We start from the raw sequence: 20,012 nt of genomic DNA on the forward strand, positions 1-20,012 counted from the left end.
ATTGTTATTCAGGTCTGATGCAGTTGCTGTCAAAATCCCAGCAAAAGTTTTTGCAGATAGCAAGAAGATGATTATTTCAAAACATAGATGGAAAGGCAAAGGAATTAAAGGAGCAAAAACAATTTTGAGAAAGAAGTACAACATGGAGGAATCAGCCTTCCTGCTTTCAAGGCTTACTGTGTAGCTACAGAAGCCAAGATTTTGTGGTATTGGTCAAGGATAGAAATTATAGATCAATGAAACAGAATTGCAGGCCCACGCAAATACGCACAACTGATTATTGACAAAGGTGCAAAAGTAAGTCATTGGAGGAAAGAACCTTTTTGGCATGTGGTGGCAGAGAAATTGAACATCCATTGGCAAAACAAAACTAAAGCAAACCCCAAACCAAAAAAACAAACAAACAAAAAACCCATATAACTATAAAGCTTTAGGAAAAAAACACAGAAGAAAATCTTTGAGATCTAGGACTAGGCAAATTGTTCTTAGACTGACACCATAAACATGATCCATTAAAAAACAAATAAGCTGGACTAAATCAAAATTAAAAACTTTTTCAAGTTTGAAGAAGGATGGTATGTTTCAAAGACTCAACATGGTACATGGTGGTAGCCTTTATGTGCTGTTGAGGGTTTACTGGCATCTAAGGGTGTACTCCTGGTTCACCCACTGTCCTGCAAGACAAGCTGTCTTAGCCCTCACCTTAAAAGCCACCAGGACACCATCTCAAATAGAACTTGAAATGTTGCTGAGATTGGGATCTGGGGGCTGGATTTTACTTTAAAAAACAATTTAAAACCTTTCATAGTTAAGAGGATGAATAGACAGGCTAAAGACTGGGAGAAAAAGTTTGCAAACCATATGTCAAACAAAATATTAGTATCTAGAACACGTAAAGAACTCTCAAAACTCAGTAGTTAAAAAGCAGACAAACATTTAACCAAACTACCCAATAAGAAAATGGGCAAAAGACATACACAGTTTCCTCTGAAGAGGACATCCGTATGACAAAAAAGCACTTAGAAATTTGTTCAGTATCATTAATCATGAGAAAAATGCAAATTAATCCCAGTACACACTATCAAAATGGCTAAAATAAAGAGTATTAATAGTGATAACACTAAATTCTGGAAAGGATGTAGGGAGACTGAATCTGGATCACTCATACATTGCTGGTGGGAATGTAAAATGGTGTAACTACTTTGGGACACTATGTAGTAGTTTCCTAATAAAGAAATAGGCTGGGCACAGTGGCTCATTTCTGTAATCCCAGTACCTTGTGAGGCTGAGGCTGGAGGATCACTTGAACCCAGGAGTTTGAGACCAGCCTCCGCAACATAGGGAGTTTGCATCTCTACAAATAATTTTAAAAAATTATCCAGGTGTGGTGGTATGCACCTGTGGCCCCAGCTGCTCAGGAGATTGAGGCAGGAGGATTGCCTGAGCCTGGAAGGTCCAGGTTGCAGTGAGCTGTGATTGCGCCACTGCTCTCCAGCCTGGGCTACACAGTGAGACTTGGTCTCAAAACAAAAACAAAAACAAAACCTCAAAAAACAGTACATGCAGCTACCATATGGCCCAACAGTTGCACACCTTGGCATTTATCCCAGAGGAATGAAAACTTACTGTATAGGAGAGCCATTGTTTTTCCTTCTATATTCTCACAGCTAAAGAAGAAAATTATTCTCATTATCTTGATTACTCCTCTCAATACTTCATTTCTGGTCACCAAAATCTTTTTTTTTTTTTGAGATGGAGTTTAGCTCTTGTTACCCAGGCTGGAGTGCAATGGCACGATCTCGGCTCACCGCAACCTCCGCCTCCTGGGTTCAAGCGATTCTCCTGCCTCAGCTTCCTGAGGAGCTGGGACTACAGGCATGTGCCATTATGCCCAGCTAATTTTTTTGTATTTTTAGTAGAGACGGGGTTTCACCATGTTGACCAGGATGGTCTCGATCTCTTGACCTTGTGATCCACCCACCTTGGCCTCCCAAAGTGCTGGGATTATAGGCGTGAGCCACCACACCCGGCTCTGGTCACCAAAATCTATGGATTTTTCTTCCCATACTGACCAATTCTCCAATTCTGTGTGGACACCAAGTAGGTGTCCTATAATGAATTCCATTCAGTTCTGACACTGTCTGCTTGAAGTTAGTGCAGACCCCACGAAGGGCTCAGTCCCTCAAAACTGCCCCCAACTTCAGGGGCCAGGTCAGAAGTGGTGAGTCCTTAGGCAACCCACAACTTCTGTCCAGCTTTGCTACAAATCAGAGATTCCTATTACACTTCCTCGTGTTACACTATTTGCTAGAGTGGCTCAGTGGCTCACAGAACTCAAGGAAACACTTAACCTTTATCAGTTGTATAGGGAGGATATGATAGAGGAGACAGATGATCCACCAGGTGAAGAGGTCCACGGGGTAAAGTTTAGAGGGGTTTTGAACATAGGAGCGTTTGTTCCCATGAAGTTGGGGTGGGCCATCCTCTTGGCACATGGATGTATTCATCAACCCAGAAGCTCTCTAAACTCTGTACTTAGGGATTTTTGTGGAGGCTAAATCACATAGGCATGACTGACATTGATGAAGACTACAGCTCCTCCCCCTTCCTGCAGGATGGGGAGTGGGGCTGAAAGTTCTAAGCTTCTCACCATGACTTGTTCTTTTTGTTGATCAGCCCCATCCTGAAAGCTATCCGGGAGTCCACTAAGAGTTGCCTTATTAGAACAGAAGATGCTTTTGTCACCAAGGACATTCCAAGGGGTTTAGGAACTCTGGAACCTGGGGCAGACACCCATATATATAATTTCTTACTATTTTATACTTATGTTCACACACACACACACACACACACACACACCCCTATGTACAGGCATTACAGCAGCTTTACTGGTGATAGACAACTAGAAACATCCCAGATGTTCTTCAGTGGGTGAATGCTTAAACCATGGTACATCTATACCATGGAGTATTAGATACTCAGCAATAAAAAGGAAAAAAAACTGATAGAAGCAAAACCTGGGTGAACCTACAGAAAATTGTGTGTAGTGAAAAAGGCCAGTCCTAAAAGGTTACATAGTTATGATTCCATTGATGTGACATCATCAAAATAATAAAATTAAAGTGTGGAGAACAGATTAGTGGTTGTCAGGGCTAAGGAGAGAATTGATGAGGTTGTGGGAGGACAGCAGGAGGGCTCCCTGTCTATGCTAAAGGGAATGTTCTTTGTTTTGATTGTATCAATGTCAATACCCTGGTTGTGAGATTGAGTCTTAGTTTTTTACCATGTTACCATTGGGGAAACTAGGTAAAGGTCATTATTATTATTTTTATTAATTAATTTATTTATTTATTTATTTATTTTGAGATAAAATCTCACTCCCTTGCCCAGGCTGGAGTGCAGTGGTGCAATCTTGGCCCAAGTTCAAGCGATTCTCCTGCCTCAGTCTCCTGAGTAGCTGGGACTATAACCTCATGCCACCATGCCTAGCTAATTTTTTGTATTTTTAGTAGAGACGGGGTTTCACCATGTTAGCCAGGATGATCTCTATCTCCTGACCTTGTGATCCACCCGCTTCAGCCTTCCAAAGTGCTGCATTGTTTATTATACCTACAGGTAAAATCTGTCTCGACGAATGTGTTCAGTCATTTTAAAATAAAAAGGTTAATTTAAAAAATGGTTTAATGTAATTTTTTAAATGTCAAGCATACAATAAATGTTGTGTAATGAAAATTAAGTTTTCTTCCTCCCCACTGTGTTGCTTTCGTCAAGGCAAGCCCTGCTGCTACTTACTAACCACGTTGTTTTCCACAATCCTGTATAGACGCCCGACTGAGGTTCTCTGAATATCAAAATTGGATATTGCTTCAATAACACGGACAAAATTAAGGCTTTCAACCTGTCTCATTGTCTTTGCCAAGGCAGTTTGTCCCCGTCTCCCACATGGGATCTGCAGGGCTGGGTCCCATCTGTCAGTTTCCTGAAAGACACAGTGGGTGATGGCTCATGCCACACCCTCGCCTGGCTTCTAACGTGTCTGTGTAAACCTGTGGCAGGAATCGAGCCCACTGGAAACATGGTGAAGCAGCCAGCCAAGTTCACTGTGGACACCATCAGCGCTGGGCAAGGAGACGTGATGGTGTTTGTTGAGGACCCAGAAGGGAACAAAGAGGAGGTATGTTGGAGGGTGCTGCCTCTCCTTTCCAGCACCTGATGGAGCTTTTGGGACTTGTAATGAGGCCAGGGACTGTGCCTCAATTTTCCTCATTACAGCTCACAACCAAAAGTGTTTTTTTTAACCAAAAGGATACTGAGGCTTGTAGCTGTTTAAGTCACCTGCCCAAGAGCGGAGCCTGGAAATCGAATTTAAATTGATCGCCAGGGACACAGTGTTTAATGAAATAAAGGATACTTTGGATTTAGCAAAGGTACCTTGTCAGTTGAGGTTTTATTTTTATTTTTGAGATGGAATTTCGCTCTTTTTGCCCGGGCTGGAGTGCAATGGCACAATCTTGGCTCATGGCAACCTCCGCCTTCCGGGTTCAAGAGATTCTCGAGCTGGGATTACAGGTGTGTACCGCCACCACACCCGGCTAATTTTAGTAGAGACAAGGTTTCACCACATTGGCCAGGCTGATCTCCAACTCCTGACCTCAGGTGATCTACCCACTTTGGCCTCCCAAAGGGCCGGGATTATAGGCGTGAGCCACCGCGCCCAGCCTCAGTTGAGGTTTTAGATACTGATGGCCGGAATAATAAGATAGTCTTGCCCTGTTCTCTTCCCACACTGGCCATTCTTTGGTTCCTCCCTCGGAGCCTTTGCACATGCTGTTCTCTCTGTGACTTATTTTCATAGGACCATATTTTGTTACTGGCATTTAGCATAATTTGCAATTCTGAGTTTAATGATGGATGGTCTGTTTCCCCCACTGGGGTGGGGATTGTGCCTGACTTACTCATGTTTTATTTTTAGTACCTAACACTAGGCTTGGCATTTCATAAGCTTTCAATGAACTATTGAGTGGATAAAGGTTTAAGTTTCTTGCTTAACCTGGAGAGTGCCAGCCTGATGCTGGACACTGGAAAGACCTGACTCTGTTATGTCTTAGCGCTGCGTGGTTTTGTTTCTGTGACATCAGGCAGCGTCGCTCTTGGTGCGCTGTGCAGGGATAGAGGGACAGGAGTTAGCCAGCACCTTCAATGTTCCCAACCTGGCAGCTCCTGCAGAACCTCTGCTGACACAGCATGCTCCTTACTCATACCTGGTGCCTTTTCTAACTGTCACCCACCTTCCCTCCTAGGCACAAGTCACCCCTGACAGTGACAAGAACAAGACATACTCTGTGGAGTATCTTCCCAAGGTCACCGGGCTGCACAAAGTAAGATGAAGCAGCATGGCTGTGCCTTGGGCTGCTTTGGGGCTTGTTCCAATATATGGAGAAGAGAGATAGCCCAGGAAGAAAAGTGTTCTTCTTAAGTGAATTTCTGATTTCCCTTTCTGATTATAAAAGGGTCTTTGTGTATCATTGAAAATTGGAATCCTTAGGATTTCCTCAACTAACTAGGCTTAGTTGTTTGCAATGTCGTAAGATTTTTCTAACTCCATCTAGGTAGCTGATGGTTGCAGCTGTCTGCCTGGAGTGTAGAAGCTGTGGTCACCAAACTATAGATGGGCTCTTTGTCCTTGATTCTTTTTTTGGAGACAGGGTTGCCCAGGCTGTAGTGAAGTGGTGTGGTCTTGGCACACTGCAATCCCTGCTTCCTGGGCATAAGGGAGCCTCCCACCTCAGCCTCCTGAGTAGGTGGGATTACAGGCACCCACTACCATGTCTAGCTAATTTTTTGTATTTTTAGTAGACACCAGGTTTCACCATTTTGCCTAGGCTGTTCTTGAACTCATGACCTCAAGGTATCCTCCTGCATCCGCCTCCCAAAGTGCTGGGATTATAGACATGAGCCACTGCACCCTGCTGTCTCTTTGTCCTTCATGCTTTCTTTTTTTTTTTTGAGATGGAGTTTCACTGTTGTTACCCAGACTGGAGTGCAATGGCACAATCTTGGCTCACCGCAACCTCCGCCTTCTGGGTTCAAGCATTTCTCCTGCCTCAGCCTCCTGAGTAGCTGGGACTATAGGCGCACACCACCATGCCCAGCTAATTTTTTGTATTTTTAGTAGAGATGGGGTTTCACCTTGTTGACCAGGATGGTCTCGATCTCTTGACCTTGTGATCCACCCACCTTGGCCTCCCAAAGTGCTGGGATTATAGGCGTGAGCCACCGTACCCAGCCCCTTCATGCTTTCTTAAGCACTCCCCTTGGAGGTGCTTTGGAGGGACTGTCAGCTTGATGAAGCCTGAGGCTGGAGCAGTTCAGCTGAATAGAGTAGAAGGAAATGGCCCTCTCAGCACCTGGAGAAATGATGGGGACTGAGGCCTCAGGCCCTTTGTCTTGGCAATCTTTCCAGTTCTGTTTGAGAAAGGTGGCCTTTCGGGCAAGGGCTAAAAGAGCCTCTTTTGCAGGAGAGTGTGGTTACCCAGGAGTACACTTTTCATTGGAAGAAAGCCCTCAACAGCACTTTGGCTAAACTAAAGGCCAATCCCATCACTTACCTGTCCAGACTGTGGGATACAGACCGTCCTCACCACCTTGTGCTTTAGTGAATTCACCTGGAACAATGGCTTTAGCTTTCTCTTAGACTCTTACAGTATGATGCATTTGGAATAAATGCTCTTGAAGGGAGCATTTATGATGTAATTAATTCATTCCAGTCAGGTATGGGTTCACATAAACCCCAACCCAATTACCCCTGAAAAATTTCAAAGATAAGAACAGTGACTCAAGTTTTAGATGGAACTCATTCTACTTTGTCCCAAATCCATGTATTTAAGAATGATCTTGGTCCCTTGAAAAAACAGTTTGGCTGTGGATTTGAACTCCTGGAAATGCACATTTTATTCTGAGGGAGAGTAGCCCATTCAGTCCCCTGAAAGGAGTCAATGTCCAGAGATTGAAATGTGTTTGCTTCCTAGTAGAGAGGCTAAGCATATCTAAGGTCAGCATTTTTATTTTGCTAAAGGTGTCATGTCCCAGACCCAGCTGTACGGCTGAAGGGTCCAGGTGGGAGTCTCATTCAGGCTGTTAAACTTGGTTCCAGGCTCCTCGTCCTAGACACTCTTGTGTGTGCCATCATGGGTGGGTAGGAGAGAGGTGATCATTAATATATGTGGCTTGATGGCAGTCTTGCTGGGCACAGAGAAATGATTATGTATTTCTCGCCTATCTGTCACCTATAGGTCACAGTCCTCTTTGCAGGACAGCACATCTCCAAGAGCCCATTTGAAGTGAACGTTGACAAGGCCCAGGGAGATGCCAGTAAAGTCACTGCAAAGGGTCCAGGGTTGGAAGCTGCAGGGAACATCGCCAATAAGCCCACCTACTTTGACATCTACACGGCAGGTAATGTGCCTCTCCGCCGTGGATCTGACCTTTGGGCTTTCTTCCAGAGGCTGAAATAGAATCCTGAGGGACTTGAAGGCCTGACCTTTTGTCTTCTAAACCAAATAAACAATCACAAAGACAGTTTTTTCAAATGTGCTATATTCTTAGATTTTTTAAAACCAGCTTTTTTCCTCTAAAATCCTCAGGCTTCACTTGACTAAGACATAGGTCTTGAATTGTCAGCTTCTTTTTCATGTCAAAAATAGAAAATGCAGAAGAAGGAAACGTTCAACCCTAAACCCCTCCACTCCTAGAAAATACTTGTTAACATATTGGTGCGGAGCTCCCTGAGAGCCTGTCTGCCTTCTGTTTGCATTTTTTTATTTTTCTTTTCTTTTTTTGAGACAGAGACACGCCCTGTTGCCCAGGCTGGAGGGCAGTGGTGTGATCTCTGCTGAAGGCAACCTCCGCCTCCTGGATTCAAGTGATTCTCATGCTTCAGCCTCTCAAGTAACTGGGATTACAGGCGTATACTACCACACCCGCCAATTTTTGTATTTTTAAAGTAGAGATGGGGTTTTTCCATGTTGGCCAGGCTGATCTTGACCTCCTGACCTCAAGTGATCCACCTGCCTCAGCCTCCAAAGTGCTGGTATTACAAGCGTGAGCCACCACGCCGACCCTGTTTACATTTGTACCCAGAAGCAGTGAACTTACAGAGAGGGTGACCTGGGCTCATGGAATGCTTGCTTTCTCGTAGGAGCTGGTGTGGGTGACATTGGTGTGGAGGTGGAAGATCCCCAGGGGAAGAACTCTGTGGAGTTGCTCGTGGAAGACAAAGGAAACCAGGTGTATCGATGTGTGTACAAACCCATGCAGCCTGGCCCCCATGTGGTCAAGGTCTTCTTTGCTGGGGACACCATCCCTAAGAGTCCCTTCGTTGTGCAGGTTGGAGAAGGTGAGTGCTGGGTGGCTGGCCACATCTGCTTCTTATGTTGAAAGCTGACTGCACAGCTGGGCAGTGAGGCCAGGAAAACAGTCAGGGCCCAACACTGACCATATGCCTATCCCTTTTCTGCCAGGGTTGCTTCAGCAGGAGGTGGCTTACTTTGTCTTCACATATTAATATTAATATCTTCTGTGAGCCACAGAGAGAACTAAGTGCTTTACTTACGTTAACCCATTTACTCTTCCCCAAAACACATGTACAGGAGAGTCATTAGACTTTGTGAGGGAGGTGGGACTGAGGCAGTAGGAGGCTTTGGCATCATGACTGAAGGTAGCAGCAGTAACATGGGACCTGCAGCCTCCATTGCTTGGCCTTTACTGGCCCAGGCACTTACCTTGACTACATCTAATCATTGCACCAGCCTGTGTGTTAAAGGTGCTATTATTATCCCAGCTTGCAGGTGGAGATGCTGAGGCTTAGATGGGAATCCAGTCAGTACTATAAGGCATGAGGATGGCTAGAACCACAGACTCTTGGCCTTACCCTTAACCACTCTGTTAAACTCCCTCTGGCGCCGGGAGCCTATGCATTTTTCCCAAATGTTAGACTCTTTCCCTCTGACTTTGTTGCCCCCCTTTTTTTCTGTTTTGTTTTTCAACCGTACTACCTTTTCTAACTCACACTTGCCTTTCCCTGTTCTGTCCTCTGAATCTGCGTCTGCAGACATGGCTTCCTCTTCTGAATCCTACCTCTGAGCCAGCCTGGACATTGAAGCTGTTGGCTTCCTAGTGAGACTGCTGGGCCAGGGGCCCCTTGCTTGGTAAGGGCTGGTTGGGTGGGACTTCATTGCCAGTTCCTTGTGCTGCTTGTGAATATTAGCTGGGCCCATGCTCTGTGTGATTTTAGGAGACTCCTGTGCAGGTGTTATTATGACAGCTTGTCCAGCTGGAACCCAGACCCACTCTGTAATTGCCTTTAAACACATCTAGGGCTTTGCTAGGTGGTGGTGCCCTTCAAACTCTTATATGAACTGAGCAGTTACCCTTTTGATGTTGAGACTGTTACACATGTTCATAATTTCCATGAGTGTGTGTGTGTGTGTCATAAGACACATTAAAACCCTCCGAGGAAGTCCTGTCATCGTATTGTGACTTACTTCTGGTATGAACAACTTTTCTCCCCTTGATAAAGAAAAAACAGGCAAAAAAATTTCTAACATATTCCTAAACAAAGCTCTTTTTTACATAAGAGACCATTTTGAACAGCTTTCCTAATCCTACTATTGTTTCCAACCTCTCCTCACTCATGGACTCCTTTTTCCTTTCTGGCCCATATATCCCATACTATTTAGCATTTAATTAATCAACTTTCTCTTTTAATTTACTAACATCCCCTCTCCCACCTAAATGATTATATATATATTGGTGGGAGGTTGGTGGGTGGGAAGGATACAGGGTCTCACTCTGTCTCCCAAGTTGGAGTGCAGTGGTACCATTATGGCTCACTGTAGCCTTGACCTCCTATGCTCAAATGATCCTCCCACCTCAGCCTCCTGAATAGCCAAGACTGGAGGTAAGCAACACGATGCTTTTTTTTTTTTGAGATGGTGCCTCACTCTCTTGCCCAGGTTGGAGTGCAGTGGTGTGATCTCAGCTCACTGCAGCCTCCGCTTCCCGGGTTCAAGCAATTCATGCCTCAGCCACCTGAGTAGCTGGGACTACAGGTGTGCATCACTATGCCTAGCTAATTTTTTTTGTACTTTTAGTAGGCACAGGGTTTCACTATGTTGGCCAGGCTGGTCTCAAACTCCAGACATCAAGTGATTCACCTGCCTTGGCCTTCCAAAGTGCTGGGTTTACAGCATACGCCACCATGCCTGGCCTAATTTTTTGCTTTTTATAGAGAGGGGGTCTCACTATGTTGCCCAGATGGGTCTTAAAGTCCTGGGCTTAATCAATCTCCCTGCCTCAGCTTCCCAAAAGTGCTGGGTTTACAGGAGTAAATGATTTTTTATTAAAAGAAACTGTATGTCACTTTCACAATGGAAAACCAAAGTCACTTGCCATAAAATGCCACCATAAGCTTATATTCATCCATAAACCATCTAAAATCATCTCTAACTCCAAAGGTGTGTGTATGACTCTTTGGGAAGCAGTTTGCCAAATAGCCAGCTAAGGCCATTGCAGGAAGGAGGAGCCAGAGGAGGAATTACCTTCCATCTATGGAGTAAAGAGTCTCATCTTCTGGAGTCTGTGACCTTCCTGTGTAGAGAGTTTTCAACTATGCAGTGTCAGACTTGGAAAGGAAAAGCCACTTAATAACATGACATTCCCCCCACCTGTCTCCCATTTCTGTTTACTGAAAATGTTGTCCGTGCTGGGATTCACTCTAGGGCATAAAGTTTCTTTTATCAACCTCCGGATACCATGGAATGACCATGGAACATTAGTTCTGTGGACATTTCAAGCAAGGCATAGTAGAAGCTATCTTTGTCCTTAACTTTTAGACTTACAACTTTAGGTTTTCAAGCTAGACCCAGAAATGAAATCAGTAGTGGAGGTTACTGCTAATTATTGCCTTTACAGCCACACACATTCTGAAGGCCTTGTAATAGACGGCACTGAAAGATCGGTCTGCCTCGGCCGAGGTGGGGCTGAACTGGTCTCTTTCTGAGCTGTGTTGGTTGTTTTTGCCTGGTTGTTCAGGCGGAAGACAACATTTAGACACTTAGAAATGGCTGACCCAGGGTTTGGAACCCAGACAGGCATTTTCAAGTACTACATTTTCCAAGAAGACTTGAAAAAGTCCAGTCTATCCAATTACTGGGCCCTTGAGTATGGCAGTGAGGTTTGAATAATGTCCAGGACTCGGCCCTAACTCCCTTTCGCAAATGAAAGGTTAAATGCTGGTACCAGAAGCACAGCATGGATTCACTGTGCTCTCCTGTTTTCTTTGCCAAAGTCACTTTCCTCCAGTCCTTCTGTGGTGTGGCTAGACAAAGTTACGTTGTGTCCGTATTTGCTAGCCTGGTGTGCTCCCTGAGTGGGACCCCTGGTCTTGGGCAACTACTGCATACTGTTTGTGCAAAGCAAATATTTTCTTGGCGGGTGGCTCCAGGTTACCTTGGCTTTCACGACTAACTAAAGAATGAAAGATTGAATTGATGTCAAAACTGTGCTTGCAGCCTGCAATCCAAATGCCTGCCGGGCCAGTGGCCGAGGCCTGCAGCCCAAAGGCGTCCGTATCCGGGAGACCGCAGACTTCAAGGTTGATACCAAAGCTGCAGGAAGTGGGGAGCTCAGCGTAGCCGTGAAGGGTCCTAGTAAGTGTTGCTTCGTTTCTCTGTCTCAGGTGTGATTTTGGCTAACTTTGCTGCCATGGCATATGGATTTCATCCCATGGCCAGTTCTCCTCAATTTATCCCAGAAGGCTATGTCAGGGATCTGAGGCTATCTGGGCTTCTTGGGGAAGGGAGCAGGGATTATTAGTAATGTCTGCCCTGGATGAGGGAGGTGAGGACAGTGGGTGGCTTGACAGCCTTACATTACATCAAGACTTCTGGGAGTATAAAAAGCAGTGATGTAAAGGATTTGGGGAAATGCTGCTGTTGGAACAACTGGAAGTGGCTCATTTTTTATTTTAGAAATCTAGGCTCAGAGAGGAAGACACTTGCTCAAGGTCATACAGCTTTTGTAAGCATCTGAGCTACAATTCAACCATAGCCTCCAAAGCCAGTGATTTTCTCACTGCAGTCACATTTTATAGAGTATGAAATTAAGTCAAGTACATAATTACTATGATCAGTGCTTATAGAAGGAGAATAAAATTCCCCAAGATTAAGCTTTCTTTGTAGATAAATGCCATTTGCAGAGGGACAGGTTAAACTCTGCAACCTATTCTCTCTCCCTCTTTTGGGGAAGGAGATAGCAGATGTGGGAATGGGTATCTTCCCTGTTCCCTTTTTCCCTTGGAACAGAGAAGCATTTCAACACTTCTAGTCTCAGGTGTAGCAGCCTTTGGTGGTTTTACTCCCACGCCATTGGAATCTTGAGCTTCCTGGACCAGGATTACTCTTACCCTCTGTGTTTCCAACAGGCTGGGGCAGGAGCGTTCTGAGCTCCGGAAAGTTAATATTTGACTTCACAGTACCAGGCTTTGGGGCAGGCTGTGCCCTGAGGGCAGCCGAGGTTCTAGACTGCCCAGACCTGGAGTCAAGCTGCTTGGAGGCCTTCTTCCCTCCCAGATTATTGCAACAGGAGACAAGGAGGGGTGTGTGTGTGTGTGTGTGTGTGTGTGTGTGTGTGTGTGTGTGCCTGCATGCGTGTGTGTGTATGCGTGTGTGTGTTCTCCTGACCTTGGATACTTGCTTGACTCAATGGTTTTCCTGGCCAAACCTCAGGGCTCAACACAAAACAAGTTCCTGCCTGATGGCTGGGTTTGGAGTTTGCAGCGTCACATCTAAAACCTGTCCTCATGCTGATCGAGTCCAAGGGCTTTCTTGCTTTTGTTGTCCATCTTTAGTTGAAAAAGATACACTGGAACACTTAACCTAAAATTCATACCAAATATTTCTAAAGGTTTACTTCTTCCCTAGTTTTTGTGGGGGCCTGGGAAGGGTAGCTATGATTATTGGGAAGCACTGAAATGTGACTGGATTTATCTTTACACAGGACCTCAGAGCCCCGTGTAGCTAAGCGAGATTTCTAAAGCCAGTTAGCTGGGAAACCCTCCATTTCTTCATACCTTGAAGCAGAGATGGCTGTGATTTTAGCTTTGAAGTAATCTCCCAGGCTTGGTGGGGAGAGGTCCCATACTCTGGGGCATTTGGTTTTTATATATGGTTTATGTTTTGTCAGTATGGCTGCCTCTCTGTACTTGTCCTTTTGATCTCATTTTGAGCCTAGGATGGTGTTGGAAAGATTGTCTCCTTCTTTCCCACAGAGGGTCTGGAGGAGCTGGTGAAGCAGAAAGGCTTTCTGGATGGGGTCTATGCATTCGAGTATTACCCTAGCACCCCAGGGAGATACAGCATTGCCATCACATGGGGGGGACACCACATTCCAAAGAGGTAAGGCTCCCGCTGCAGAGGCCTCTTCTCTGGAGGGTGGTCGGCCCAGGGCAGACTCACGGGTGGTTGCTTCCTGGGCTGCAGGAGGGAAAGAGATCTGCTTTGTTGAAAACATTTTTTTTTTTTTTTCAGAGCAGCACAGACATTTGGCCTGTTCTCAAAAAGCAGCAGAAAGTTGCTGTGGTTTTAGCTGACTTGCTTTAAATCAAATGCTGGCGGTTAGGGGCTGGTGGGAGGCAGGGGAGGCAGAAGGAGCAGTCAGAGAGAGCAAATGGGCTGTGAGTCTAGATGCCCACATATAAACTGAGATTCTCTTTTTCAATGAACTCCTTTGTTCTTGAATGCCACGGGGCAAAATCTGCTGTGGTTTACATTAAGACCTTCTACGTGAGTGCTGTCAGGGGCCAAGGGCCGCAGTCTGCAGCTTTGCCTTGTAGGCATGGCACTTGCCCCTCTGCGTTCTGATGTTTTCTAGCTCCCCTGGGTGCAACTTTAAACTCTGAATAAATTCAGTTTGCCTTGGGAAATATTGGGGCAGTGCTGAGTTCTGAATACCTATCACACTTTTTTTTTTTAAGCCTTCCATGCCAAGGTTACAGCACATTCATTCATGTATGAGATAAAGCCTATTCAACCAAGTTTTCTGGTTATAGCATAAGCAGGATATAGAGTGTGTGTGGACTCTCTCACTTTCCAGGGTCATAGTCTGGGGAGGACTGTACACAAAGGTAAAGGACCAGGAGGCTGGTGCAAAGCAGCATGGCTTGAGTGCCAATCCAGTGGCCACCTGAGCTCCCAGAAGCAATCACATTACATTATATTGTTGACATAACAATAGCTATTGTGGTGGGGAGGCTGCCTGGAGGAAGGGCTTGGCTTGAGTCTGGGATGCCAGGTGAAAGGCTCAGGCAAGTGGAAAGAGTGTGCAAAGGAACTGCCCCTTATGGCTGTAGTGAGATCTTTCTTTACTCTTCTTTGATGCTGCTTCTATTCCTTTCCCTGTAGCCCCTTTGAAGTTCAAGTTGGCCCCGAAGCGGGTATGCAGAAAGTCCGTGCTTGGGGCCCTGGGCTCCATGGTGGGATTGTCGGGCGGTCGGCAGACTTCGTGGTAGAATCCATTGGCTCTGAAGTGGGATCTCTGGGTAAGTGGATGCAGCTGATCAGCATCTTCTGGAAGGCTCAGGGTTACAGGGTTTCTGGGCTATGTCAGGGTGCATGTTGGGGCCTAGCCTCGAAACGTTCAGCTTCCTGGCCTCCTGACCACCCGAAGCCATCTCAGTGTGCTGTCAGTTGCCTCTGACACCAGCATTCTTTCATCCAGGAGACCTCGAGGGCAGAAGCTTTATGTAGGTATGGCGTCTAAAACAATGCTTGGAACATAGTAAAGCTTAGCAAATACTGTTGACCGACCTATAGTTAGATGAATGAGTGAATGAATTTTGCTGAAACTTGGATTTGGGAAACAAATATATTATTTGGAGCATTGCTGAAGTATATTTTAAATACATGTCTAATGTGTATGTGATCATTTTATATCAGGAGTCAGCCAGCTTTTTCTGTAAAGGGCCAGATGGCAAATATTCTCCACCTGTGGGCCATATGGTCTCTGTCACAGTTGCTTGACTCTGCCGTTGTAGCCTGAAAGCAGCCATAGGAATACGTAAACAAATGGGTGTGGCTATGTTCCATTAAAACTTTATTTGCAAAAGTAGTCAGTGGGCCAGATGTGGCCTTCAGACTGTAGTTTAGCAACCCCTGTTTTAGGTAATAGCAATAAGCAAAAGAGAAAAATAAGAAATCACATTTTATTTTCCCTTCTAGAGAGATAATATTAATCGTTTTGTATATTCTTCTAGTCTAGAGATAATATTAAGCCTTTTGGTATGTCCTTCTAGACTTTTTTTCTCTGTACATATGCATGCAAATATTGATTTGCTACGGAAAATATCTTGGACAAGTCTTTATAGCTTTATGTATAAATATAGGTATGCCTTCATTTCCCTTGGCTTCCATGGAATTCCATTGTGTGGCGATATCTATTGTCAGGCTCCCCAGTTATTGCCATGGTTTTGCTATAAAAACAGTGCTGACTATATCCTTGGTAACTGCCTTCAGATAAAAGCCCAGAAGTGGGTTTGGTGGTGCTAAGAGTGGCTGTTGGCAAAAGGCTTTTGCCACATGTTGCAACATTGCCAATAGAAAGGTTTGCAAGTTGGATTTCTCCTGTTGGATGATAATAAAATATGTATAACATATTTAATGCTACACACACACACACACACACACACACACACACAGACACACACACAGACACACACACACACACACCCCTCAATCTATATATAATTCACCCGTTCCATCTCTAGTAAAGACTCGATGGGCTTGGTTTTGGGAGAAAGGGACAGAAACAGATTTCAATCTCCTGGCCAACACTTGGCTTTTAGGGAGGCAGCCAGAATGAGTTGTTGTAACATAGAATAGGTGCTTTCCACCATATAACAAGGGAGAACCTTCCACCCCCTCCCCCTAGGGTTTGCCATTGAAGGCCCCTCCCAGGCAAAGATTGAGTACGATGACCAGAATGATGGATCATGTGACGTCAAATACTGGCCCAAGGAGCCTGGTGAATACGCCGTTCACATCATGTGTGATGACGAAGACATCAAGGACAGCCCGTACATGGCCTTCATCCACCCAGCCACGGGAGACTACAACCCTGATCTGGTGAATCAGCTGTTGTGCTTCTCTCTTCTCGTCCCTGGCCCCTGGTTCCTCACCCCCTTGCCCGAAGTTACCTTAAGCAGCATGTTGAGAGGCGGCAGAGAGGAATCATTTGGATTTTAGGAAGGAAACAGGCCTGCATTTGTTTGTTTATGTGTTTGTTTTGAGACAGAGTCTCGCTCTGTCACCCAGGCTGGGATGCAGTGGCGCCATCTCAGCTCACTGCAACTGCTGCTTCCTGGGTTCAAGCAATTCTCATGCCTCAGCCTCCCGAGTAGCTGGAACTATAGGCATGCACCACCACACCTGGCCAATTTTTGTATTTTTTAGTAGAGATGGGGTTTTGCCATGTTGGCCGGTTTGGTCTTAAACTCCCAGTCTCAAGTGATCTGCTTGCCTTGGCCTTTCAAAGTGCTGGGATTACAGGCATGAGCCACCACGCCTAGCCCAGGCCTGCATTTGAATCCTGCTAGTATTGCTTAGCACTTTTATAGTGTTGGGCAAGTAACTTACCTGTCTGACTCTTGGTATCTTCCTCTATAAGACAGGAATGATAGTAGTCTCTGCTTCTAGAGAGCTTCTAGGATGATTCAGGAGGTGGCATGCATAAAGACAGCCTTTAGCTCATGCCTGGCCCATGTGGAGGGCTCCATAAACTGTTACTTTCTTACAAGTCCAGGGATCATATTTCAGGCTTGCCATTTTCGGTAGTTATTATCTCAAGATGCTTCATGGATAAAGATTGTCTTTTTCCCTAGTTCCCTGTCTCTTAAGTTAGAGCAATGGTTCCAAGAGTTTCTTCTCAAACCCTTAGCAAGCTGATAAGTATTGACTGTGAGCCAGCCTGGCTGACAGGGAGCGGCCCCACACACCACGTGTGCTACTGTTGGCTCACACTGGCAGCTGTCCATAGGCTGATGTCAGTCTGGGCTGGCAGCTACCCCTTTTTGGCCAAATGCTATTCCTTCGCCCTCTCGTGCAAATGTTGTCCATGGTAAAGATTCTGAGTCTCCTCAAAGTAGGAACATTGAAACTGGGCATGACTGGAGGTCTCTGCCCCAATTATTAGAAGTTCTTTAGGTCAGTTCAGAATAAGGCGGGGAGCATGGGTTACTTTGGGCTTCGTTTTAGAGCCAGGGTATCCAATCTTTTGCCTTCCCTGGGCCACATTGGAAGAAGAAGAATTGTCTTGGGCCACACATAAAATACACTAACAATAGCTGATGAACTAAAAAAAAAAATGCAAATAATTTTATAACGTTTTAAGAAAGTTTACAAATTTGTGTTGGGCCACATTCAAAACTGTCCTGTGCCTCATGTGGTCCTCGGGCCATGGGTTGGACACCTGTTTAGAGAATTTTCTCCCTTATGAGGGAGAGACATTTGTTTTTAAGTTACAGCCTACTTTAGCATTTTACCTCTCATAACCATCCTCTTATGTGGATACTGTAAAACCAGACACAGATCATGTTGTTCTCCCCCCATCCCCTGGTTTATTTGTCTTTGTGTAGGGGTTTAGTTGAAGCATTACACAGAAAGAGACTCATTATCCGCTTTGCTTCAGGTTCGAGCATACGGGCCAGGTCTGGAGAAATCTGGATGCATTGTCAACAACCTGGCTGAGTTCACTGTGGATCCTAAGGATGCTGGAAAAGCTCCCTTAAAGATATTTGCTCAGGTAAATTTCAGGGGGGCCACCTGTTCAGGTAATTGTCAGATCGGTTCGTGTAATAGCAAGTTGCTGAGTCCATCTGATCTTCAGTTTGCTCATCTGTACCTTGGAAGTGATAAGATTATCTTATGGGGTTATATGAAGTTTCAATGAGACTACCATGAAGAGTACCGGGCTTGTAAAAAAATCATCTTGCTGGGGCCGGGCGTGGTGGCTCACGCCTGTAATCCCAGCACTTTGGGAGGCCGAGGCGGGTGGATCACGAGGTCAAGAGATCGAGACCATCCTGGTCAACATAGTGAAACCCCGTCTCTACTAAAAATACAAAAAATTAGCTGGGCACGGTGGCGCGTGCCTGTAATCCCAGCTACTCGGGAGGCTGAGGCAGGAGAATTGCCTGAACCCAGGAGGTGGAGGTTGCGGTGAGCCGAGATCGCGCCATTGCACTCCAGCCTGGGTAACAAGAGGGAAACTCTGTCCAAAAAAAATTATCTTTCTGATTTATATTCTGTGGAAATGAGGCTTGTTTGTGTCAGGTTATTCTGTGATGTCTTTTTGGTGTGGCTAAAGCTGCTGAGGCCATCGTGGGAGATTTGTAAACAAGGATTTAAAAAATACGTTTATCTAATTTAATTGAATTTGGCCAAATGACTTAAATGCAGGAATTGAAATTAAGAAGCACTGAGTGGCCATGTCTTTGTTTTGGGGCCGCTTGCTCTTAATAAGTAAAAATTTAAATAAATGCGTGTCATATTTTGTCACTGTTTGTCATTGTGTTGTGAAAGCATGGTACATTGTAATTGTTCCATGAAGTTTTGTTGTATAATCAAGTGATGACTTGGGTGACTTGGGAGGCCACTGTGGCCCTGTTTGATGGAGACAATGTGAGGGCCACCTCTGGTCCTAGCCCTGGCTTTTTTGCAGGATGGGGAAGGCCAGCCCATTGACATCCAGATGAAGAGCCGGATGGACGGCACGTATGCGTGCTCATACAGCCCGGTGAAGGCCATCAAGCACACCATCGCCGTGGTCTGGGGAGGCGTGAACATCCCACATAGCCCCTACAGGGTAGGTTGTAAGGCAGAATCCTGGCTATTGTATGGAAAAGGCTGGTCATACACCAGGTCTGGGCTCCATGCCTGATGGTCAAGGCAGACATATGGAAAGAACCATCCATGGTAGGCCTTGAATGATGGAGTGAGCTGAAGGGTAGAGTGCTCCAGCCCACCCAGAAGAACTATTTCTAACAATGTTATTTAATAGTATTTTACTGGGTCCAAGCAGGGGCAAACTTGATGACCTTCTCCATGTTTTCTCTAGGTCAACATCGGGCAAGGTAGCCATCCCCAGAAGGTCAAAGTGTTTGGGCCAGGTGTAGAGAGAAGTGGTCTGAAGGCAAATGAACCTACGCACTTCACAGTGGACTGTTCTGAGGCTGGGGAAGGTGAGAGAGGGCTTCATTTAACCCAGTGATCATTGCTCCTTGGGGAACGGTGTTCTTTTTATAACGTTTTGAGGGCAGGTCCCTTTGAACTAGGAAATAGTCCATCTGAATAGGTAATCTCATTCATCTATTGAGACTCTGAGTCATTCCTTGATGATATCTTTGCTAATCCATCATCACTTTCCCCAAATCCTTACTCTTTCTCAGGTTTCTTACTAGAAACTTCCCAGTTGCTTCTTTGGGGTGTTAACCGAGCTGGAAGATATTGCACAGGACATGCTGTTTCTTGTAAGCTGGTGCTAATAAGCTGGTGTGTTCCAGGTGATGTCAGCGTTGGCATTAAGTGTGATGCCCGGGTGTTAAGCGAAGATGAGGAAGACGTGGATTTTGACATTATTCACAATGCCAATGATACGTTTACGGTCAAATATGTGCCTCCTGCCGCCGGGCGATACACTATCAAAGTTCTCTTTGCATCTCAGGTAGTTGTTGGGGCCTGGGAGGAGGTGGTTGGAGTGGGTTTGAATTCTCTTTAGTTGCCTAAGCGCATATCTCATCTACTTTTTGGTGTTTTATTTTACTATTAGTATTATTTTTTGAGACAGAATATCACTCTTTCTTCCAAGCTGGAGTACAGTGGTGTGATCTTGGCTCACTGCAACCTCTGCCTCCCAGGTTCAAGTGATCTCCCACCTCAGCCTCCCAAGTAGCTGAGGACTAT

General features: G+C 45.4%; 1 protein-coding gene across 9 annotated transcripts in view; it reads left to right on the forward strand.

Annotated features, from left to right (window-relative positions):
- The window catches only part of FLNB (filamin B), a 170,475-nt gene that overhangs the window by 85,256 nt on the left and 65,207 nt on the right, over window positions 1–20,012 (forward strand). For all 9 annotated transcript variants that reach the window (XR_013527402.1, XR_013527399.1, XR_013527400.1 and 6 more), the window contains exons 5-16: window positions 4,056–4,174; window positions 5,301–5,378; window positions 7,293–7,455; window positions 8,198–8,395; window positions 11,571–11,708; window positions 13,328–13,454; window positions 14,460–14,596; window positions 15,985–16,178; window positions 17,740–17,853; window positions 18,772–18,915; window positions 19,168–19,291; window positions 19,613–19,773. Coding sequence is in view for 5 of the 9 variants with exons in the window: in XM_002758479.6 (XP_002758525.2) it covers window positions 4,056–4,174; window positions 5,301–5,378; window positions 7,293–7,455; window positions 8,198–8,395; window positions 11,571–11,708; window positions 13,328–13,454; window positions 14,460–14,596; window positions 15,985–16,178; window positions 17,740–17,853; window positions 18,772–18,915; window positions 19,168–19,291; window positions 19,613–19,773 (1,697 nt within the window). In the remaining 4 variants the exon portion in view is untranslated. The remainder of the gene's footprint in view (window positions 1–4,055; window positions 4,175–5,300; window positions 5,379–7,292; window positions 7,456–8,197; window positions 8,396–11,570; window positions 11,709–13,327; window positions 13,455–14,459; window positions 14,597–15,984; window positions 16,179–17,739; window positions 17,854–18,771; window positions 18,916–19,167; window positions 19,292–19,612; window positions 19,774–20,012) is intronic.

The sequence above is a fragment of the Callithrix jacchus genome, chromosome 15 (assembly GCF_049354715.1).
Source record: "Callithrix jacchus isolate 240 chromosome 15, calJac240_pri, whole genome shotgun sequence".
In the NCBI taxonomy this organism is placed as follows: domain Eukaryota; kingdom Metazoa; phylum Chordata; class Mammalia; order Primates; family Cebidae; genus Callithrix; species Callithrix jacchus.